We start from the raw sequence: 25,232 nt of genomic DNA, 5'->3' as shown, positions 1-25,232 counted from the left end.
CCATATTCCTGTTTTTTCCCTCTCTACCCGCCCCCTCTCCCCACCCCAGGCCTTCTCCACCCTATTGTCTATGTCTATGGGTTATGCATATATGCGTACAAGTTCTTTGGTTGATCTCTTCCCACCCACCCACCCTCCCCCGCCTTCCCTCTGAGATTCCACAGTCTGTTCTATGCTTCTATGTCTCTGGATCTATTTTGTTCATCAGTTTATTTTGTTCATTAGATTCCACATATGAGTGAGATCATGTGATACTTGTTTTTCTCTGACTGGCTTATTTCACTTAGCATAATATTCTCAGCCGAAACCGGTTTGGCTCAGTGGATAGAGCGTCGGCCTGCGGACTGAGGGGTCCCAGGTTCGATTCCGGTCAAGGGCATGTACTTGGGTTGCGGGCACATCCCCAGTGGGAGATGTGCAGGAGGCAGCTGATTGATGTTTCTCTCTCATTGATGTTTCTAACTTTCTATCCCTCTCCCTTCCTCTCTGTAAAGAATCAATAAAATATATTTAAAAAAAAATATTCTCCAAGTCCCTCCATGCTGTCTCAAAGGGTAAGAGATCCTTCATTTTTACTGCTCTATAGTATTCCAGGGTGTAAATGTACCACAGCTTTCTTATCCACTCATCTACTGATGGGCACTTGGGCTGTTTCCAGATCTTAGCTATTGTAAATAACACTGCTAATGAACATAGGGGTGCATGTATTCTTTCTGATGGGTGTTTCAGGCTTCTTAGGATATATTCCTAGAAGTGGGATCACTGGGTCAAATGGAGTTCCATATTTAATGTTTTGAGGAAATTCCGTACTGTTTTGTATAATGGCTTCACCAGTCCGCATTCCCACCAGCAGTGCACCAGGGTTCCCTTTCTCCACATCTTTGCCAGCACTTGTCATTTGTTGATTTGTTGATGGTAGCCTTTCTGACAGGTGTGAGGTGATACCTCATTGCCATTTAATGTGCATCTCTCTGATCATCAGTGACTTGGAGCATTTTTTCATATGTCTCTTGGCCTCTGTATGTCCGCTTTGGAGAAGTCTAGGCCCTTTGCCCATTTTTTCATTGGATTATTTGTCTTCCTTTTGTTAAGTTGTGAGTTCCTTATATATTATGGGTATTAACCCTTTATCAGATGTATCATTGGCAAATATGATCTCCCATATAGTGGGCTCCCTTTTCGTTTTGTTGATGGTTTCTTTTGCTGTGCAGAAGCCTTTTATTTTGATGTAGTCCCATTTTTTTATTTTCTCCTTCGTTTCCTTTGCTCTAGGACCGTGGTCGGCAAACCACGGCTCACGAGCCACATGCGGCTCTTTGGCCCCTTCAGTGTGGCTCTTCCACAAAATACCACGTGCGGGCTTGCAAGTACAGTGCGATTGAAACTTCGTGGCCCATGCACAGAAGTCGGTATTTTGTGGAAGAGCCACACTCAAGGGGCCAAAGAGCTGCATGTGGCTCGCGACCCGCAGTTTGCCGAGCCGCAGTTTGCCGACCACTGCCCTAGGAGATGTATCTGAAAACATATTGCTATAAGAGATGTCTGAGATTTTGCTGCCTATGTTTCTTCTAGGATTTTTTATGGTCTCAACTTACATTTAAGTCTATTATCCATTTTGAGTTTATTCTGGTGTATGCTGTAAGTTGGTGATCTAGTTTCATTTTTTGCATGTATTTCTCCAATTCTCCCAACACCATTTATTAAAGAGACTGTCTTGACTCCATTGTATGTTCTTGCTTCCTTTGTCAGTATTAATTGAGCATAATTACTTGGGTTGATTTCTGAAGTCTTTGTTCTGTTCCATTGATCTCTATGCCTGTTCTTGTGCCAGTATCAGGCTGTTTTGATTACAGTGGCATTGTAGTATAACTTGATATCTGGTATAGTGATCCCTCCAACTTTGTTCTCCCTTCTCAAGATTGCTACAGATATTCAGGGTCTTTTTCTGTTCCACATAAATTTTTGGAGTGTTTATTCTAGACCTGTGAAATATGATATTGATATTATAATAGGGATTACATTGAATCTGTAGATTGTTCTGGATAATATGGACATTTTAATGATGTTAATTCTACCAATCCATGAACACAGTATATTCTTCCATTTGTTTATATCTTCCTCTATCTCTTTTTTCAATGTCCTGTAGCTTTCTGAGTACAAGTTTTTTACCTCCTTTGTTAAGTTTATTCCTAAGTGTCTTAATTTTATTTTTGTTGCAGTGGTAAAGGGGATTGTTTAATTTCTTTCTGAGAATTCATTATTGGTGTATAAAAATGCCATCAATTTCTGAGTATTAATTTTGTATCCTGCTACATTGCCAAATTCATTAATTAAATCTAGTAGTTTTTTTGGTGGAGTCTTTTGGTTTTCTATCTACAATATCATGTCATCTGCATATAATTACAGCTTTCCTTCCTCCTTTTCAGTTTAGATGCCTTTTATTTCTTCTCTGGTTGCTGTGGCTAGGACTTCTTGTACTATGTTGAATAAGAGTGGTGAAAGCAGACATCCCTGTCTTGTTCCTATTCTTAGAGGAAATGGTTTTAGTTTTTGCCCATTGAGTATGATGTTGGCTGTAGGTTTGCCAAATATGGCCTTTATTATATTGAGATATGCTTCCTCTATTCCCACTTTGCTGAGAGTTTTTATCAAAAATGGATGTTGCATTTTGTTGAATGCTTTTTCTGTGTCTATTGATATGATTATGTGATTTTTGTCTTTCAGTTTGTTTTTGTGATGTGTCATGTTTATTGATTTGTGAATATTGTGCTAGCCTTGCATCCCTGGTATAAATCCCACTTGGTCATGGTGTATAATCTTTTAATATATTGCTGGATCTGATTTACTAATATTTTGTTGAGGATTTTAGCATCTATGTTCATCAGGGATCTTGGCCTGTAATTCTCTTTCTTTGTAGTGTCTTTATCTGGTTTTCGAATTAGGGTAAAGCTGGCCTCAGAAAAAGAGGTTGGAAGTATTTCTTCCTCTTAGATTTTTTAAGAATAGTTTGAGGAGGATAGTTGTTAGTTCTTCTTTGAATGTTTCTTAAAACTCCTCTGTGAAGCTGTCCGGACCAGGACTTTTGTTTGCTGGGGAAATTTTTTATTACTGCTTCTATTTCATAAGTTGTTATTGGCCTATTCAGGTTTTCTGATTCTTCCTGATTTAGTTTTGGGAGATTGTATTTTTCTAGGAATTTGTCCATTTCATCCACATTGTCCAGCTTGTTGGCATATAGTTGTTCATAGTATTTTCTTACAATCCTTTGTATTACTGCAGTGTCAGTTGTTACATCTCTGCTTTCTATTCTGATTTTATTTATTTGGGTCCTCTCTCTTTGTTTCTTGGTGAGTCTGGCTAGCATTTCATCAATCTTGTTTACCTTTTCAAAGAACCAGCTCTTCGTTTCATTGATTCTTTATATCTTTTTTTTTTTTAGTCTCTTATGTCATTTATTTCTGTTTTAATCTTTATTATTTTCTTTCTTCTACCTAGGGCTTTTCTTGTTGTTCTCTTTCTAATTCTTTAAGTTGTATAGGGTTAAATAGTTTATTATTAATTTTTCTTGGGGTTTTTTTGTGTTGTTTTTTGTTTTTTGAGGTAGGCCTGTAGTGCTATGAACTTCCCTCTCCAGACTGCTTTTGCTCTGTTCCAGAGATTTAGGGTTATTGCATGTTCATTTTCATTTGTTTTCAGGAAGTTTTTTTCTTTCTTTCTTGATCTTGTTGGTAACCCATTCATTTTTTAATAACATGCTATTATGCCTCCATGTGTTTGAGTGTTTTTACTGTAGTTAATTTCATTCTATTGTGATCTGAGAAAATGCTTGATATGATTTCAATCTTCGTAAACTTGTAGAGCCTTGTTTTGTGTCCTAACATGTGGTCTATCTTTGAGACTGACCCATGTGCACTTGAAAAGAATGTATATTCTGCAGCTTTGAGGTGAAATGTTCTATGAATGTCAATTAAATCCATCTGATCCATTGTGTCCTTTACAGTCACTGTTTCCTTGTTAACTTTTTGTCTGTAAGACCTATCCAGTGAAGTCAGTGGGGTGTTAAAGTCCCCTACTATGACTGTATTGCTGTCGATCTCTCCCTTAAAGTCCTCTAGAAGTTTGTTATATATTTAGGTGCTCTTATATTGGGTGTATATAGGTTTACTATGGTTATAGCTGTTGGATCGATCCCTTTAGTATTATGTAGTGACCTTTGTTTGTTGTCTCTTGTGATGGTCTTCATTTTGAAGTCTATTTTGTCAGATACAAGTATTGCTGCCTCAGCTTTTTTTTTTTTTTTTTCGTTTCCGTTTGCATGGAAATTATTTTCCATCCCTTCATTCTCATCCTATGTGAGTCCTTTGTTCTGAGGTGGATCTCTTGTATACAATATTAGTATATCCAATGCTGATCTGATCCTCGGCTTCCCCTAATCTGCTGCATTCCTCCCAGTGTGCTCTTTATTAATGCTGTGTCATTCTTTATTTCTGACTCATCTTTTTTCATAGTTGCTATCTTTTCTCATGCTGTTGAGCATCTTTGCTATCATTATTCTGAACTCTATATCTGATAAATTTCTTATCTCTATTTTGTTTAACTCTTCTTCTGGAGAATTCTCTTGTTCTTTCAAGTGGGGATTGCTTTTTTGTCTTCCCAGTTTGGCTGCCTGTTTGCCTGTTTGGGTTTGTGTCTATGTATTAGGTAGATCCCAATCTCTAGTGCAGGACAGTGTCAGATGCTGTTTCTGACTGGCCCTGAGTATCCTGTTTGGAGCTATCAGCAATTCACAGCTGTGGCTCCCTCTGCTGGGGCTGGGTGCCTTTGGAAAGAACCGAGATGTGCGCCAGGGTCTGCTTTTCCTAACCCTGGGCCCAGAAGGAGATCAGGCAAAGACTCAGAGCTTCCAGAGACCCGCCTCGGCCTGCAGTCTGATTGTATTCAGGCTTGATTAGCCTCAGTGTATCGACCACAGTGTGGGTGAGAGGTCTTTCAACAGGGTGGGGCAACTGCCTTCCCCCCCTGCAAAAACTGCTGGGATAGCAAAGGTCCATCAGAGAAAGATGTCCTTCACAGTGTGAGGGAATGACTCAGCACGGGAAACCGAGGTGGCTGCCCTCCTGGCTCCAACCCCACAGCCCGCAACCCTGGACTCTCCTCACACACTCCAGTCCACTCTGCCGGAGCCCAAAGTGAATGGCTACACACGAAATTTTGTGTGTTGGCCCTTTAGGTGGGTGCCTGCATTTCCAGCCATATCTCCCTGGCAGACAGCCCTGCTGCTTTTCACAGTCAGATGTTACTTGGGTTCCTTTCTCAGTTCTGGTTCTCTGGGCTGGGAAGCCCAGCTTGGGGTTTAGACCCCAGAGTTCTCAGTGGGAACCCCCCACCGCTCAGATATCCCTCCGGACCTTCGCATGCTGTCTGTGGGAGCCCGGCCGGCCCTTTCGTGTCTCCGCACTCCTACCAGTCTCTACGCAGTCTCCACTTCCTGTCCTTGTTTATCAGGGTTCTCTCCAGCGAGTCTTCAGGGTGGCTTTTCCGTATTTATTTGTATTTTCATTTTTGTCCTGGAGGAGTGTCAGTGTAGCTTCTACTTACTCCGTCACCATTTTCAAGACTCAGGTAGCCCTTTCTAATACTCAAAACCACCTGTGTACAGAAACAGCTGCCCCAAAAGAGTCAGTAATTTATGGGGGTCTTGTATTGTGTTGACAGTGACCCCTAAAACTCTTTTAACTACAAGATTCTGTGGCTCTGCTTCCTGGTGATTTGTCTTCCCAATTAACCCACCCCCACCCTTGTGAAGGAAGGTGGCTTTCTCTTCTGTGCAGGTCTTTGCTCCTGCCATCTTTCCCTTTTCATGACGTGGAAAAACAAACAGATTACATGATGAGTGCATGCCATCAGGAGACAGTGTACGAAGAAAAGACACTGACGTCTGAGTGCTGGGCATTGAGCCTTTGCTCTGCGTTGTGAGACTGGAGAACTTCCTCAGCGCTCATGTCAGCCTCAGGTTCAAGCTTTAGCACAGTTACAAGTTAGTGTTTTGTTTGTTTGTTTTTGTTTTTTATTTAAATTTTGTTTTATTGCTTAAAGTATTACAAAGAGTATTATATATGTCTCCTTTTTTTTCCCCCCTTGGCCTTCCCCTGGCCTCCCCTGCCCCCCAGTGTCTTGTGTCCATTGGTTATGCTTATATACATGCATACAAGTCCTTCGGTTGATCTCTTACCCCCCCAAACCTCCCCGGCCTTCCCACTGTACTTTGACAGTCTTTGTGGGCACTGACTAGATACCGTGGTGCTGGTGTGTTTTTATTCCATACAGCTGCTTTCAAATTCATACGCTTTCGCAGTGACAGAACGTCGCCTTTCGTTCTCTTTCCACACCGGTGTTCCTCTGTATCGCAGTCATTCACTTCCTGTCCTGTCACTTCACATCCACCAGAGGCCTTGGCTCCTGGCTTTCTCACATAAAACCCTGCCATCATCTGGCCAGCTTCAGGATCCACGTGGAAAGTGACAATCCTACCCTAAATTCCTTCCCGCGTCCTCCGACCATTCCACCTCACCAGAAGCCTGGTCCCATAGCTACTGCCCTGGGCCTCATTGTCTCCTGGAATTGTAGCTTTGGATCCTCAACTTCCGTGTCCTGTCATCTGACCGATGCTTCTTCCCTTTTCTCTGTCACTTGGTTTTGTTGATGCTTCCAGTTCCTTGAACCCGTTCTCCATTATCCTCCATTCCTCCATTTTAGACGACATGTGAGCCACTATTTTAGTCACTTGGACCAGCAGTTTCATTTGGTCAATGAGGAGTGTCTGCTATCACCTGACTGTCAGTTACCTTTGGGCTCATTTAGCTCCCAAGTGCCTTGAATGTCAGGGTAAGGAGTTTGAACTTTATTTAGCTGGCAGAAGGGGTACATCAGAGGCTTTGGACAGAGGAGAGAAATGACAAATGTATGTTAGACAAACCACCGATAAATCTTAGCAGGAAATCTATAATTGATATAACCTATCATCTACATCTGTCAGGATTATTGCTATACTCATTTCATAAAAGAATGTAGCCTGTTTTCTCTCTTGAATTCTTTTTTTTTTTAAAGATGCGTTGTGGAAAGAAGGGAAGGATACTCCTGTTGAGGGTATATGCTGTTTTTAAAAATATATATTTTATTGATTTTTTTTTACAGGAAGGGAGAGGGACAGAGAGCCAGAAACATCGATGAGAGAGAAACATGGATCAGCTGCCTCCTGCACACCCCCTAACTGGGGATGTGCCCACAACCAAGGTACATGCCCTTGACCGGAATTGAACCTGGAACCCTTGAGTCCACAGGCCGACGCTCCATCCACTGAGCCAAACCAGCCAGGGCTCTCTCTTGCATTCTTTAAGGGGTTAGTGAAGAGAAGAATGGGGGACTGGGTTTGAAGCAGTGCAGGTACTGTAGATGCAGATCGGAGAAGGACCTCAGTTAAGTCAGTGGGAGCGGAGAGAAGGCCTCCGACCGTGAGTGACAGACTCATTGAGACATGAGCAACGGGGCGCCGTGATCTGTGCAGCTTCGCTGAGACGCTGTTACAGCAAATCCCTGCGCTACACTTAACGGTTCCCTCCACAGCAGCATTCGAGAATTTTAAAGCAGTTTTCATCTCTTTGGCTTACAGCATATAGTGTTCTGCTTTACATATAAATAGAGCATTAAATTCTATAGGAATAATTCTCATGCCATTGACAGTAACCTACCAGAAGTTACGAAGGTATCCTTGGAGTATCAACAATCCACTTTTTAACGTGAGGATGCAGCATCCCTCCAAAAATACCTTTTTTTATGGGACATTTTCTAGAATTATCTAAGAGCTTTAAAATTTCTTAAAACTTGAGCAGTTGATTTGAACTGAACAAACAAGTTTATTGTTAAAGCATAGAACCTCTGCTAAGTGAGTTTTTTTAAAAATATATTTTATTGATTTTTTACAGAGAGGAAGGGAGAGGGATAGAGAGTTAGAAACATCGATGAGAGAGAAACATCGATCAGCTGCCTCCTGCACACCCCCCACTGGGGATGTGCCCGCAACCAAGGTACATGCCCTTGACCGGAATCGAACCTGGGACCCTTGAGTCCACAGGCTGACACTCTATCCACTGAGCCAAACCGGTCAGGGCGTGCTAAGTGAGATTTTGCACAGGGATTTTTTCCCCCTTAAACAGATAAGCTTATAGTAAAAAAGTAGAAAAAAAAGCTTACTGGTATAGGAAAAGCACCTCTCTCCACTTGCATGGGGCGCAGCTACAGTGTTTTGGACAGGTTCAAGCCTCAGACTAATGAGAGGGCATAGTCCTCTCATTGCCACGTGCAAGTCCCAGCTTGGAGGGCAGAGCCTTCCCAGCACAATTACAGCCAACAGCTATAGCTGTAAGCTTGAACCTATGGTCTGAACACGTGACCCCACGTGCCTGAGTGATGGAGTTCATGTGCATGTAGTTGAGTAGGGTTGAAACCAACGAGAATGTTGTAAACATCTTGATCACACCCTTACTTTGCCTCCTGAGATCTGCTATAAAATAAAGACACGGCTTGTGGGCGCGGGCGCTGTCCATCAGAGGGGCAGCGTCCCACTGAGACCCAGCTCTCATTCTCTTGTCTGTCTTTTCTAAGCCTTTCACCGCCCCCACTCAGGGTCACTGAACCAGGCTGAGCTGGCATGGCACATAAGGCGCCCTGGGGCTGAGTATGCCATGGCCGTGTCGGCTCCCCACATACTTGTGGTCTAATGCCTCACAAATTCATGTGCTTTCTGAGTTTGCCTTTTTGGGGTGAAAGAATCAGCTGGGCTTGCTCTGAGATTCATTCCCAGGAGTGAGAGACAGTGAGGAGGAGGTGGATTTCTGATATTTCCTGCTGGGAGGACTCCCTGAGCTGAGGCACGAATCCTCTTGGAAGCCAGGCGGATTGTGTAGTCGGCAGATGCCTGAGTGCTTCCCAGGGTGTGGGGAGGAATTAAAGAGAGGTACTGGCAGCCCCAGAATTCTCTGGTAGGGGCTTTTTGGTTTTCGCAGTACGCTGTGCATTTACTGAGCACCTGCCATGAATTCTGCAGGTAAGATCTCATTTTTTTAAAGAAGAAACTGAAGTTCAGAGATGTTAAATGTCATGCTGGAATTTGAATCTAGACATTCTGACTCCAACGCCCAAAGGAGGTTAATTCTGAGCTTCCTTTTGTTGGCCACTGAAAATTGATTTTGTAGTCTGGATTATAGCAGCATTACCATTATTTTCCTACTTATCTTTTTTCCCATTACAAAATAGAATTGTTGTGAGGGGGGGGCTGGTTTTTACAGAAAAATTGCCCATCCAGCAGTTACATAATTTTAAAACAGGAAGAAAGATAGGTACCAAAATATGTTAGTGCCTCTGATTATAGAACACTTTTACACGGTGTAGAAGAAATTTTAGCATTAGAAAATCACTGTTTTCAAACTATTGAAACTGATTCAGGTGGGCATCAGTGGGTGCTGAGTGCATTGCATGAAAGCCTGTTGGAGAACTGGGTATTCTGAAAGTACCCCATAGTTTGCTTATTAATCAAAAAGAGAAAAGCATTTGTTTACAGTGGAGATATCTGGCAGGTAGTAGAGCAGTGGTTCTCAACCTTGGCTGCACATTAGAATCACCTGGGAATCTTTTTAAAATCCTGATTTCTGGACCTCATCCTCCGGAAATTCTGTTTCTTTGTTACTAATGTGGCCCCACTCCATAACAAAGAAACAGAATTTCCGGAGGATGAGGCCCAGAAATCAGGATTTTAAAAAGATTCCCAGGTGATTCTAATGTGCAGCCAAGGTCGAGAACCACTGTAGTAGAGTAACCAACTGATAAAATTTGCCATCACCAGTAAAGGCAAAATTCTGTGTGCACGCTCGAAGGCCAGAATGTTGCCTGTGTAGCATTCCGACCAGAAATGTTTACTTCTGAGATCTAATCGTGAAGAAACAATCAGATCCAGAGTAGGGACATTTTCTAAACATGGCCTGAACTCTTCAAAAAGGTCAATGTTGTGAGCAACCAAAAGTAACTGAGGACCTGCTTTAAACATATTTAATTTTTGTAATATGATTTTGTTGATTTCAGAGAGAGGAAGGGAGAGGGAGGGAGATAGAAACATCAATGATGATAGAGAATCACTGATTGGCTGCCTCCTGCACACCCCCGACCAGGAATCAAGTTCACAACCCCCGCCATGTGCCCTGACCGAGGAATTGAACCGTAACCACCTGGTTCAAGAATCGACAGTCAACCACTGAGCCACACCGCACAGGCCACCTCTGCTTTAGATACAAAGACACTAACAAGATAACTAAGTACATGCCCATAAACCTGATTGCATCCTAGGTGCTAAACTAAATAATTCTGAAAGTCATTATTAGAGCTAGGCAGAGATATTTGAGTGTGGTCTGTATATTACAGAGCACTGTGTATCAGAGTTCATTTTCTTGAGTATGATAAATGAATTGTGTCCTGTTCTTAGGAGATAAGCTGAAGTATTTAAGGAGGGAATGTCATGATGTTTGCTTACTCGCAATTGGTTCAATAAAAATAAATACATATAGAAAAGGTAAAATGTTGCCAGTTGACAAATCTGAATGAAAAGTGCATGTGTGTTCATATAGTATTAAATTTTTTTGTGGGCTTAAAAATTACCAAATAAAAGGGAATTGTGTGTGAAAGTAGCCAAACTCAAGCAGTGGAAGCATAGATTCACCTTAAAGAATAATACTGGAGAATATTTAGGAAAAGACAGGTGAAAGCAGGGATCACAACTAGGTTTTTATTTAATTGTCATCTCTGGTAAATTAATCTTGGCTGCCGAGCATATTGAAATGCATGGGATTCTGAGGCCACATCCATGATTTATTAGCAGTATTTTGCCAAGGGCTTGGGATGTGAGAGTGGTGATGGATGTTCCAGATATTTGTCCTCTCTCCTTGGTTTAACCATTATAGTCTAACTAGAGGCCCGGTGCACAAAATTTCATGCAGGTGCAGTGGCGGGGGTGGGGCGGGGAGTGTTTTCTCAGCCCGGCCTGTGCCCTCTCACAGTCCAGTACCCTCGGGGGATGTCCGACTGCTGGCTTAGGCCCACTCCCGAGATGTCCTAAGCCAGCAGTCAGACATCCCTCTCACAGTCCAGGACTCCTCGCTCCTTACTGCTCACCTGCAGTGGAGGTGGGAGAGGCTCCCACCATCGCCGCTGTGCTAGCCAGCTGTGAGCCCGGCTGAGCGGCGCTCCCCCTGTGGGAGCGCACTGACCACCAGGGGGCAGCTCCAGCGTTGAGCGTCTGCCCCCCTGGTGGTCAGTACGTGTCATAGCGACCGGTTGTTCTTCCGTTCAGTCAATTTGCATACTAGGGTTTTATTATATAGGACTAAAGGCCCGATGCACGAAAATCGTGCACTCGGGGTGGGGGAGGGGGTCCCTCAGCCCAGCCTGCGCCCTCTGCAGTCCGGGAGCCCTTGGGAGATGTCCTACTGCCACAGAGGTGGGAGAGACTCCCGCCACGACCCCTGCATTCGCCAGCTGTGAACTCTGGCTTCTGGCTGAGCAGTGCTCCCCCTGTCATTCCGCCATTCGGTCGATTTGCATGTTAGCCTTTTATTATATAGGATTAGTTTTAACTCTTATCACTCACTACTTGATCTAACCCTAGTTTTATCTTGAAGCTTACATGTTTCTCTTGCATTAATATCCCCCCAGGAGCTGGGCCAAGTCTTTTGCAAATTTTTATTTATTTATCTTATTTTTTTTATCACCATTTATCTCCTCTATGTCCTTTTCCACCTCCACCACCCCCACAATCACCACACTGTTGTCCATGTCCATGAGTTCTCTTTTTTTCTTTTTTGCTCAATACCTAACCCCTCCCCGCAACACACACCCCAACCACCATAACTGTATGCCTGCTCTCTGTGAGTTTGTCTCACTTTTGCTTGGTACAGTTTGTTCATTAAATTCCACATATGAGTGAAATCATACAGTACTTGTCTTTCTCTGGCCGGCTTATTTCACTTTGCGTAATGTTTGTTCTCCAAGTCCCATCCATGCTGTCGCAAAGGGTAAAATGTTCTTCCTTTGACAGCAGAGTAGGATTCCATTGTGTACTAGGTGTACCAGTTAATAATGTGCATTTTTTCCAATAGATGGAGTTACACATATGTTGTTATATATGCGATTTGATATGTATGCTATTTTGTTGTATTGACAGCAAGCTTCAAAACTTCATATGTCAAATTTGCTGAAATTGTTAACATCATAGATATTTTTACACTTAAAAATGTCGAATTTCGTGCCAAAAAAAGATCATTTGTGGGAAGTTTTAATTCATTATTTTACTTTGAAGAAAAAGTTATCGTATACTTTAGGAAGCTTTTGGTGAACATGCTCCATCTCAAGATACTTGTGAACACTGGTTTAAATGCTTTCAAAGTAATGAGTTTGATGTGAAAGACAAAGAACGTCCAGGTCAACTGAAAAAGTTTGAAGACCAACAATTACAAGCATTATTGGATGAAGATGCGTGTGAAACTCAAAAACAACTTGCAGAAAGATTAAACGTTGCTCAGCAAACAATTTCTGATCATTTACAAGCACCGGGAAAGATTGTAAAGGAAGGAAAATGGGTGCCACATCAACTGAACGAAAGACAAATGGAAAACTGAAAAGTCATCAGTAAAATGTTGCTTCAACGGCACGAAAGAAAGGCTTTTTTGCATCGAATTGTGACTGGCAATGAAAAGTGGATTTATTTTGAGAATCCCAAATGCACAAAATCATGGGTTGATCCAGGTCAACCATCAACATCGACTGCAAGGCCAAATCGCTTCGGAAAGAAGGCAATGCTCTGCGTTTGGTGGGATTAGGAAGATGTGGCGTATTATGAGCTTCTAAAACCAGGTGAAACCGTTAATACTGATCGCTACCGACAACAAATAATCAATTTGATCGTGAAATGACCAGAATTTTCCAGAAGACACGGCAAAGTAATTTTGCTTCATGATGACGCACCATCACACACTTCAAAACCAGTTAAAGACATGTTAAAAGATCTTGCCTGGGAAGTATTAACCCACCTGCTATATTCACCAGACCTTGCTCCTTCAGATGACCACTTGTTCCGGTCGATGGCACACGCACTTTCTGAGCAGCACTTCAAAACATACGAAGAAGTGGAAAATTGGGTCTCTGAATGGTTTGCCTCAAAAACAAGAAAAGTTCTATTCGGATGGTATCCACAAATTACCTGAAAGATGGGGGAAATGTGTAGCTAACGAAGGACATTACTTTGAATAAATCACTTTTGATGTTTCTCTTGAAATTACCGTGTTTTCTTTGATTACAAAATCCGTCATTATTAACCGGTACACCTAGTAAATATACCACAGCTTTTTTATCTACTCATCTAATAATGAATACTTGGGCTGCTTCCAAATCTTGGCTATTGTAAATAACACTGCAGTGAACATAATGTGCATATATTCTTTCAAATTAGTGTTTAGGGTTTCCTTGGATAAATCCCCGAAGTGGAATCACTGGATCATAAGGAAGTTTCATTTTTAATTTCTTGAGGTAACTTCATACTGCTTTCCACAGTGGCTGCACCAGTCTGCATTCCCACCAACAGTGCCCTAGGGTTCCCTTTTCCCCACATCCTCGCCAACACTTGCTGTTTGTAGACTTATTGATGATAGCCATTCTGACCTGTGTGAGGTGATATCTCATTGTGGTTTTAATGTGCATTTCTCTAACGATTAGTGATGTTGAGCATCTTTTCAAATGTCTATTGGCCATTTGTATGTCCTCTTTGGAGAAGTGTCTATTCAGCTCCTTTTCCCATTTTTTAATTGGACTCTCTTTTTCTGGTGTTGAATTTTATAAGTTCTTTACAAATTTTGGGTATTAACCCCCTATCAAATGTATCATTGGTGAATATGCTCTCCCATTCAATGGATTGTCTTTTCATTTTGATGATGATTTCCATTGCTGTACAAAAACTCTTTAGTTTGATGTAGTCCCATTTGTTTATTTTTTCTTTTGTTTCCCTTGACTGAGGAGCTGTATCAGAAAAAGTATTGCTCTGAGAAATGTTCAATTTTTCTGCCTATGTTTTCTTCTAGGATTTTTATGGTTTTGAGTCCAATTTGTATGTGTATGGTGTAAGAAGGTGGTCTGGTTTCATTTTTTTTTGCACGTTATCTGTCCTATTTTCCCAACATTATTTATTGAATAGACTGTCTCTAATCCATAGCATGTTTTGACTTCTTTGTCAAATACGAATTTACTATAAAGGCATAAGTTTATTTCTGGGCTCTCTATTCTGTTCCATTGATCTGTATGTCTATTTTTTGCCAGTACCATGCTGTTTTGATTACTGTGGCCTTGTTGTATAGTTTGATATCAGGTAGCATGATTCCTCCAACTGTGTTCTTCTTTCTCAAGATTGCTGTAGCTATTTGGGGTCTTTTGTGGTTCCATATAAATTTTTGAAACATTTGTTCTTGTTTTGTGAAATATGCCATTGGTGTCTTCATAGGAATTGCATTGAATCTGTAGATTGCTTTGGGTCTTATGGACATTTTAATGATGCTAATTCTTCCTATCCATGAACACAGTATATGCTTCAATTTATTTGTATCTTCCTCGTTTTCTTTCTTCAATGTCTTATAATTTTCCAAGTACAGGTCTTTTGCATCCTTGGTTAAATTTATTCCTAGGTATCTTATTCTTCTTGAAGCAATTGTGAATGAGATTGGGTTTTTTGTTTGTTTCTTTCCCTTTCTGATAGTTCATTATTGGTGTATAAAAATGCAACTGATTTCTGAGTATTTATTTTGCATCCTGCTATGTCTTTGCAAATCTTCAAAATCAGGTGTCTGAGACATCCTTAAATCAAGGTCTCGAGGCCAGATTGGCTTTAGGAGTGAGGAGTGAGGAGAAGGTCCATCATGTGGAGGGATACTTTTCTTCTAGAAGGGATCCGGTATTACCAGATTTTCAAGGGATTTACAACCTAAAATGATGAACCTAGTGCCTTCACTAGTATTCTGATGATCTATAATTGTTTTCATTTTGCTTCCCCTGCAGGGTTTTCCCCTCCTCTGTACTAGCATGATGAGACTCCCTGAGTCTGGCTTCTCTCTCTAGTTGCTTTAAGAGCCTCCTTTGCCCTTCGAGGGTTGAGTTTTTATGTAATCAAGAGCAAACACTCCTGCGTATGTCTCCTTTACTGCTCGCACGAGCACTTCACTTCTGACACTTCTGGTCACCAAATGTGTATGGGGTTTTCTCTATACCAAGCAACCTCAGCAACACCGGCTGGGTGTCCCATAATTCAGTTGAATTCTGACACTACCTGGAGTTCGCATCAGCTTTGACAGGTTAGGGCAGGGGTCCTCAAACTACGGCCCACGGGCCACATGCAAATACAAATATTGTATTTGTTCCCGTTTTGTTTTTTTACTTTAAAATAAGATATGTGCAGTGTGCATAGGAATTTGTTCATAGTTTTTTTTTAAACTATAGTCCGGCCCTCCAACGGTCTGAGGGACAGTGAACTGGCCCCCTGTTTAAAAAGTTTGAGGACCCCTGGGTTAGGGGCTCAGCCCCATAAGGCCCCGCCCCTCACATACACACACCTTCAGAAACCTTCACAAGTCCTAGGTTGTCACCTATACTTCTGACCAGCTGGCTATAAATTGAGGTTTCCACAACCCCTTTCTAGGGGAAATACTTACATGCACTGGTTTATTACAAAGGATATAATAAGGCAGGGGTGGGGAACGTGTGGCCCCTGGGCCGTGTAAGGCCCTCCTTGGGCCTGGCCATGCCAAGGCGTTGGGGTGAGTTAATTAAATGTTTGACCAAATACCGCAGGCTAATTTTTAAGTTGACAATTTTGTATGGCCTGCAAATGATGTTATAAATATCCAAATGGCCCTTGGCAGGAAAAAAGGTTCCCCACCCCTGTAAGGGATACAGGTAAATAACCTGATGAACACTTACTTACCGAAGACAAGGTATGGGGAAAGGGCTCTGACACCCCACCCTCCCAACACCTGCACGTGTTCACCAACCCCGAAGCTCTCCAACCCAAGGTTTGTGTGGCGTCTTCGTCACCTGGCCCTGATGGGTCATTCAGTCAGTCTCCAGGCCCTCTCCCCTCCCCCGAGGAAGCTCCAAGCGTCTCACCCTGGCTTGGTTTTACTGGTGACCAGTCCCCATCCTCCAGCTATCCAGGAGCCATCAGGAGAGGACTCATTAGAACAAAAGACTCTCCTATCACCCAGAAAATTCCGAGGGATTAAGTTCTGTGTCAGGAACCAGTATCAAAGGCCAAGACAAAGGAGGTTCCTAATGCTATCACTTAGGAAATTTCAAGGGTTTTAGGTGCCCTGTGCCAGGAACCAGGGGTAGAGATAAATATTTTTTTTTTTTATTTCACAGTAGGTAATTTTCCACTCTCTGTGGAAGGTGAATGTTAAGGAGCCTTGCTTATAGTATGTGCTCAATAAACATTGCTGAAGGGATGGCTGGAATAATTAAACACTTCTCCCGCACAGCTTCCCAGTTGAAATGAGGTGGTGCTCATTTAGTGTTCTCTGGGTGAATGAGATGACTGGATTGCTTCCCCTGCTGGCTCCCTGTGCAGCTTTCCCTGCTCCTTTTCCAGCTTGAGTCTTCAGGAGGGAGCCTCAGCACTGATTTCTAAAACCCTGCTTGTACCTGGTGTGATTATAAAGCAATGAGACTGATTGTCGTGTGTCGTGTGTGGGATCCGTCTCAGTTACTTTATAGCCATACCTCGTATCTTACACCACAGACCATTGCCTGTCGAACAACATTTTAAAAGCACAGACCTAAGGTTTCTAAATTGAAGTTTAAATGGTTTAGCATAATATTATGATTTGCTCTAACTTACTGATCAGAACTTTTATTTCAGAAAGATAATTAAGATGCTAACTTTGTTGCTTGCTTTAAATTTGCAGTTTTCATTTTGTTTTGGGGTTTTTAATCAGTATTCTGATGAATTGCTGTTCTGATAAAGTGGATGGCACAATTTTGAATAAGATAATACAAAGGTATATGTTCCATTGGATTAAATTTTTCATGAAACTACTTTTAATTAGCTATTTTGAGTTTATTTTCAGTTGCATGTGATCTTTGACTGCACATGATACAAGGATAGTCCTTCTAGTTAAATATCATAAATTAAACGTATAAAGTAAATATGCAGTAGTAGTATTCATTGAAGAAGCCTTTGAAAGGGCAAGTTATGGGGGGTATTTTGTCTTGGTGGTCTACATTTATATGTACAGACCTTATTCAAATTTGTGTAAGTGGTTATAATTTTCTCTTCCCCAAAATAAAATGTTTATTCTCCTTCCTCTACTGGCCGGAGTCTTTGGGGCTCTTTGAAAAAAGCAAATTGTAAAAGCTGCATGTTGCCCAGACAGCTTCAGTTTATGACAGGACAATTAATCACAGCTGGATTGGTGGTAAAAAAGCTTCCCTTTTTCCGGACTGTAATTTCGTGCTATGCATAGGAGAGTCACCTGCCTTTACTGAACTACAGTAAATTATGTAAGTGAAAGAACTAGGTGACTAGAAGTGCAACTTCAAAACATCTTTATAATTAAACTAGAGGCCCGGTGCATGAATTTGTGCACCAGAGGGGTCCCTCGGCCTGGCCTGTGGGATCAGGCTGAAACCGGCTCTCTGACATCCTCCGAGGGTTCCCAGATTGTGAGAAGGCACAGACCAGGCCGAGGGATCCCACCAGTGCACGATCAGGGCCGGGGAGGGACCACAGGAGAGCTCCAGGGCGTGTCTGGCCCATCTCGCTCAGTCCCAATCAGCCAGACCCCAGCAGCAAGCTAACCTACTGGTTGGAGCGTCTACCCCCTGGTGGTCAGTGCACGTCATAGTAACTGGTCGACTGGTCGACTGTCTGCCCCCTGGTGGTCAGTGCATGTCATAGTGAGCGGTTGAGCGGCCTTAGCATAGCATTAGCATATTATGCTTTGATTGGTTGAACGGATGACTAGATACTTAGCATATTAGGCTTTTATTATGTAGGACTCAATAGTCTGTGACTGTGGCAGAACCTCTGACAGCTGTTAGGAGCTGGAAGCAGCTTGATACCAAACTCGTCCAGAGTGTTGGAGGTTGGATTTATCTCAGGAAGAGTTTGATTTCCAGCAGGGTTCCGGGGTAAGCTAGAAAGCAGCCTTCCTCCAGTCAGTCTAGATGTAGGACCAAAGTTAGTTTCAGTGTTCTTTTTTTTTAAAAAATGTATTTTTATTGGTTTTAGAGAGGAAGGAAGAGGGAGAAAGATATAGAAACATCAATGATGAGAGGGAATCATCGATTGGCTGTCTCCTGCACACCCCTACTAGGGACTGAGCCTGAAACCCAGGCATGTGCCTTGACCAGGTATCACACTGAGACCTCCTGGTTCATAGGTCGAACCAACCACTGGGCCATGCCAGCCAGGCTCAACTGTTCGTAATAAAAGATACCACCATTTGGCATTTTGCTGTTGTTAATTCAGTTATCAGATTTGTGTCCTAACATTCAGTGCTATTATATAGCTGCACCGCCTGTTTTCTTTCTATTTCTTGTACTAGTTCTACACAACAGGTGTCACAGAAATGTTTCTAAGAATGATTAGTGTGAAAAGTACCAATTTTTGTACTATAAATAACGGCATTTTTTTCCTTTTCTGAAGGAGTTGGACTTCCTAAAGAGCATTTTAAGATGGAAAACATTTAACAAAGAAAACCTGCCATGATTTTATTGCATATTCTGTATTGTCTGTTTTCACATTTGACTGATATACTTTCTTTAAATATAGTTGTAATACAAGTTAATATGGCTCTTAACCCTGCAATTGTTTATGCTTTAAATCTAAGCCTTAAGTGCTACAAAACGAATTCCTGTTCTCGGGTGGTGCCAGCATACGTATACCCACCTGTAACTTCATTTCATTTAAAAAGTTGAATCTGAAAACTCTTGCTTTTAGCAGAAATTGTAGTATAGTTTTTCTAAGCATTTTTATGTATTTGATGTTCCTGTGATTTTTAAATGTATATGTATTTATTTTACATTACAGGCACTGGAGATATTATTGCTGTCATGATTACAGAGCTGAGGGGTAAGGATATTTTGAGTTACCTGGAGAAAAACATCTCTGTACAAATGACAATAGCTGTCGGAACGCGAATGCCGCCCAAGAACTTCAGCCGAGGCTCTCTCGTCTTCGTGTCAATATCCTTCATCGTGTTGATGATTATTTCTTCAGCGTGGCTCATATTCTACTTCATCCAGAAGATCAGATACACAAATGCACGCGACAGGAACCAGGTGAGCTGCCAGTACGCTAGTGATTGATGCTTACCAGTTGTGGAGTTCGTAGCTATCTGTTGTGATCGTACATAATACAAATATATTTTCACTTTTTAAAAAAGTTGTAGCCTTCAGTCATTTTAATGTTGAAAACATATCCACACAAGTACTTTAAGGATACTTTAAATGCCTGCCTGGGGAAATTACTAAATTATAGTGATCACTTGGAGTATTTTAGGTAGATGGTTAGCTTAATATCATAATGTGATCTAGCTAATTCTAGTAACATGAAGAAATACAGAAAGTTGCGTATTTAAACTGGGAGCACTGGTTGTCAGTGGGAGGGGAATGGAGAGTGGAGGAGGGAAACCTTTCACGATACACAGTTCTTTCCATGAGAATTTTGAACTGTGTATTACCTATTCAGAAAAAAAAATAAAACTATTAAAAATCAGTTATCTATCCTATCTAAGCGTAGCCGTGGGGAAGGACGGGTAGAAGAGCTGTATGACGATAGCCGTCCTAGATAGCCCATTGACCAGCGCAGCCGGGCGCTTGGTGGGCTTCAAACGGGTGAACAGAGACACGGGGAAGCAGGGTGCCGCTTGTAGAGGAGCCCCCACAAATGGGACTCAGTGCGTTTGTTACGTGATTGTCTGATGTGCTGTAAGCAGAACGTCCTCCCTGAGAGCTGAGTTCGAGTGTTAAGTCCCTGTCACAGTCTCGGGCTTTTCTCATAGGAAACTAAGAAGTGAATTGCTTGGAGGGTGGTTTGAAGCCAACTTTTATATGACGCCATCCTCTCCTTAACCAGTCCATACACATCCTTGGGTGGGAAGGAGGGGTGTCATTTTCATCCTTCCTCATTCTCGTGAAAGGAGCACAGACTTCGGTCTGGAACAGATGTGAGGACCTGAGTTAGATCCTGACCTTACCACCAATTTGCCATAGTTCCTCCTGACAGTTTATTAGCTTCTCAACTTGTTTCTTCACCTGAAAATCAGTATAAAATATCTGAAAACTACCTATTGAATGTTTGTCTACCAGGCTCTGTGTAGTATCTTGTACCCCTTTAAAAATTTTTATTATAATTTTTATTTATAATTTCAGACTTACGGAAAAATTACAAGAATAGTCTAAAGTATTCCCTTGCCCAGATGCTACAGCTGTTAACATTTTACCATATTTCCTTTTCTATGTGTATATTCATTTTTTAACCATTTGAGAGTAAGTTTGGGATATGGTGCCCCAAACTTAAATACTTCATTATGTATTTTCTAATACAATACTATTAACTGATCTATAGATCTTTTCTGGGTTTTGTAAAATTGTCCTAATGATGTCTTTTATAGCAAAGAAAACCCTGGATTATTCTATCAGATTTTATGTTGCATGCACTAGTCATGTCTCTTTTTCTGTGTCATGACATTGACACTTATGAAGAGTTAATAGAGACCCGGTGCACAGGTGGGGTCCCTCAGCCTGGCCGGCGATCAGGGCCAATTGGGGCCGTCTCACCAGTTCCGATTGGGGCCAATGGGGGCCGGCCAGCTGGGGAGGGACCATGGGAGGTTGGCCAGCAGACCCTGATCGGGGCCAATCGTGGCTGGCCGGCCGGGGAGGGACTGCAGGAGGGCTCCAGGGCGTGTCCAGCCCTCTCGCTCCGTCCTGATTGGCTGGACCCCAGAAGCAAGCTAACCTACCGGTCGGAGCATCTGCCTGGTGGTCAGTGCGTGTCATAGCGACTGGTCAAGCGGTCAGCATATTACACTTTTATTATATAGGATAGGCCAGTTTTTGAGTTTGTCTGATGCCTGCTACTCCTTCATAATTAAATCCGGGTTACTTGCATTTTTGTCAGCAATACCATTCTCTTACATCTGCTGAAGTTTTGGGTTTTTTTAAGACAGGGAGGAAGAGAAAGAGAAACATCGACTGGTGCCTCCTATACATGCCCCAACCAGGGATCAAACCCACGACCCTTTGGTGCAACCAACTGAGCCACACCAGCCAGGACTAAATTTTTTATTTTAAGACTAGAGGCCCGATGCATGAAACTCATTCATGGGTAGGTTTTCTAGGCCTGGCCGGCCATCAAGGCCGATCTGTGGGGTGACCGGTGAGGCAATCGGGGGGGGGGGGCCCTGCTGACACCTGCCTTGGCCAGCCTGGCGCAGCCCTCTTGCCAGCCCCGCCTCCTGATTGCCCTGCCGCCGCTAGTCGCCTCCCTTTGCGGGGCAACCAGTGGGGCAATTGGGGGGACCCCCGCTGGCACCCATCTTGGCTGGCCTGGGGCCTGTTGGCTGGGGGCAGCTCCTGCATTGAGCGTCTGCCCCCTGGTGGTCAGTGCACATAATAGTGACCGGTCATTTCACCGTTTGGTTGATTTGCATATTAGGCTTTTATTATATAAGATAGTTGTAGATTCAGATGCATTTGTAAGAAATGAGACAGATCTCATATACCCGTCTCCCATTTTCCTCCAGTGGTAAAATCTTGCATAACTAGTAAATACTCAACCAGAATGTAGACTTTGATACAATCCACTGATCTTATTCAGATGTCTCCAGTTTGACTTGTACTTGTGTATGTGTGTCTGTGTGTGTATTTATGTCTCCGCAATATCGGGTGACCACTGCCGCAGTCAAGGTACAGGAGAGTTTGTCCCCTTGTGCTATTCTTTTATAGCCACAGCCACCTACCTCCCTCTTACCTCCTACCTAATCCCTGACTACCACTAATCTGTCCCACACACTATAGTTTTTTCATTTCAAGGATGCTATATAAAGGGAATCACATAATACTTAACCTCTAGAGTTTGGACTTCTTCACCTTACCTAATTAATTCCCTTGAGATCCTTCCAAGTTGTGTGTATCAACAGTTTATTCCTTTTTACTGCTCAGTGGTATTCCATGGCTTGGATATACCAAGATTTGGTTAACCAAATTGTTTCAGTTTGGGGATATCCTATATAATAAAAGCCCAGCAACCGTTATGGTGTAAAACCAGAACAACCAACAGCCAGACCACCAGCCGGTAGCTATGACAAGCACTGACCCAGACTTGCTGTTGCGCCTGATAGCCCCAAATTCCATTCAACCCAAACCCCTGACCCTGACAGGAGGCAGGAGGGAGCCGGATACCCGCACCCCAGACCCTGACAGCAGGGAGGTGGGAGCCCCATTCCTTGCAGAATCGGACGTTGGTCAGGTAGCTGTTGGCGCCCCGACAGCTCCAAATCCCGTTCACCTGCACCTCAGACCCTGACAGCTGGGAGAAAGGAGCCCCATTCCTCATGGAATCGGCCGTTGGTCAGCTTGCTGTTCACGCCCTGACAGCCCCGAATCCCATTCACCCGCACCCTAGGCCCTGACAGCAGGGAGAGGGGAGCCGAATACTCGCACCGGAACCCAGACAGCAGGGAGGAGGGAGCCCCATTCCTCATGGAATCGGCTGTTGGTCAGCTTTCTGTCCGTGCCCTGATAGCCCTCAATCCCGTTCACGCACACCCCAAACCCTGACAGCAGGGAGGCAGGAGCCCCATTCCTCGTGGAATCGGCCTTGGTCAGCAGATCAGAGGATTCTGCTTATAGTGAACTAGTGGCCTGGTGCACGAAATTCGTGCACATTGAAAGGGAATTAATTAGAGGATGTGAGCGTGAGGCAGTCCGCGTTTCTGAAATTCAATGACATGAATTTTAGCTACTACTTTGCCAAATAAATGGAATTTACAGATATCAATTAAAAGAGCATTCAGCTTAATATTAAAAACTCTGGCTACCAAGTCAGGTCTGTTTTCAACTTTTTGCCAGCATTGTAAATTGTTTGCAATATCTGCCTATTTAGGGTTGCATGTCATGGTTTTGAATAAATAGGGCTTGCCATACTTTGTTACAATTGCCATAGCATCCTGATATCGCTGCTGCATATTTCTGGGACTATCCTCAAAAGATGATGGAAGTATTATCATTTTACCAATCGGCACATTGTCATTTTCAGATCTAGATTTGAGATAATCCATCAAACTACTAAATTTTTCAGCTCTCAACTTAGATTGGTTTGCTTTGATGAAATTTATCCGATTGGCCTCCATTTTTTAATATGAATCCACGATAAACTGTTGAGTTAATTTTCCTGCATTTAAAATAGGATTGAACGTGTCCCACACAGAGAGATGAAATCCATAATACTGCATTTGTGTGATTCGTGTCCTTACATTTTGCCTAGTATTATTGTCGATTACACTGTTGTCTCTGAGTCTTAATGCAATATCTGTTCCCCAGCCTTTTTCACCATGTGGGAAAAGAATAGGATATGTCATTGCATCTAATGTAGGAAAAAGGATATTGATTTGTTTCATTTTAGTGGCATTTGGATTATTTGGATCTGGTTTACAATGAATGAGCAAGTCCCTTTCAAAAGGAGGTTCTCCATCTTCGTTTCTGAATATGACAGCAACCTCGGTTACACCGGGAGAATTATATCTACCTGGGTCACTGTTACGATCGTATTTAATTGCCATTGTTACCTCTGTGGGAGCAATACCTTTTGCTGCTGCTTCAGATTGGGCTTCCTTTTCTACCTCATGTAGCATCTTGTACAATTTTGTTAATTCATTTATGTCATGCATGAGGTTGTTGATGTTGATCATGAGTCTTTCTGAGCAGCCCTGGTTTTCTGGCATAGATAATCTTTTACTTGTAGCTTCGGCTGTATCCAAAAATATAGAGTTGAGCAAACTTCTGAGAAATACCATCCGAAGGATGTAAAGTTCCAGTGCGGTGATAAACTTGTCCGTGTATTCTAAAACAGTATGGCCCATATCCTGAGGGCGATGCAATATTTGCACCCATGGAAGCAAAAGCAAAAGAACTATTTATGGAAAGAATATTTTCCATGAAATTTTTACTGTCAGAATCTTCATTTGTCATTAATCTTTTCAAATATGCAGGATAATCTGGAAAATGTATATCATTTGGACAGACTTTATCTTTGCTACAACATCGAGTAAATTTCCTATCTGATGGTTTTTCATCCGAGAAATTTAGTGATAGGCAAAATTCACATCAAACAGTCATTCCACCACAGCTATGTTCGAGAATTGCATCCTCATGTACTCCATTTTTGCTGAGAAGGCAGTTCCTACTGGTATTGGTAGTACTTATTGATGACTGTTCTCTAGACGTATTCTATCGTCGCCACCGCCTTCTTTCAACTTCAAAGGCACGTTGGACTTTAGACATTTTCTGTCAATGACGCCGGTGTTATTCAGCATCAGAGCGACGTTTTTCCAGTAGCTGGTGTTCAGATACATCCTGTCACAGGCGCCGCCTTCTTTCAAGATCAGACGCACGTTGTTCTTCAGACATTTTCTGTCGATAACGCCGGCATCTTTCGGCTGCAGAGCTACATTGTATCAACAGTTATTCTTTAGACATAGTCCCACCTCTCTACTGTCACGGTCTGAGATGCAGGTGAATGAGAGTCCTGGCTCTCAGGCTGCTGAGAGCTGTCTGACCAACGGCTGATTCCGGCTGATTCTGTGGGGATGGGACTTCCTCCTCCCTGCTGTCAGTTTCCACAGCTGTGATGAGGAAGCTGGGGTGACAGAGGGAGCCACGCCCTCCAAGTTGTCCTCTCGCTCTGCTCTATGTCCAGCGGCCTCCTGCTCTGCCAAGTCTTCCAAACCTCCCGCTCTCCACCCACTCTCCTGCTCTGCTCTCCACCGGCGAAGGTCCCGGGAGCCCCTGGCCGCCGTTGCCTTCCAGGGTGCTTGATACCTGTGTATGCAAATTAGCCCGCCATCTTTGTCGGGTTAATTTGCATGCTC

The 25,232-nt window shown here is 42.7% G+C and overlaps 1 protein-coding gene across 2 annotated transcripts in view; it reads left to right on the top strand.

Annotated features, from left to right (window-relative positions):
• RNF130 (ring finger protein 130) overlaps positions 1 to 25,232 on the top strand; it is an 89,160-nt gene that overhangs the window by 13,122 nt on the left and 50,806 nt on the right. For both annotated transcript variants that reach the window (XM_006102541.3, XM_023743877.1), the window contains exon 3: positions 19,169 to 19,419. In XM_006102541.3, the coding sequence (XP_006102603.2) occupies positions 19,169 to 19,419 (251 nt within the window). The remainder of the gene's footprint in view (positions 1 to 19,168; positions 19,420 to 25,232) is intronic.

This window comes from Myotis lucifugus, unplaced genomic scaffold (assembly GCF_000147115.1).
Source record: "Myotis lucifugus unplaced genomic scaffold, Myoluc2.0 scaffold_417, whole genome shotgun sequence".
NCBI lineage: Eukaryota > Metazoa > Chordata > Mammalia > Chiroptera > Vespertilionidae > Myotis > Myotis lucifugus.
Note: the sequence above shows the minus strand (reverse complement) of the source record. Positions and strands in the feature narration are given on the sequence as shown.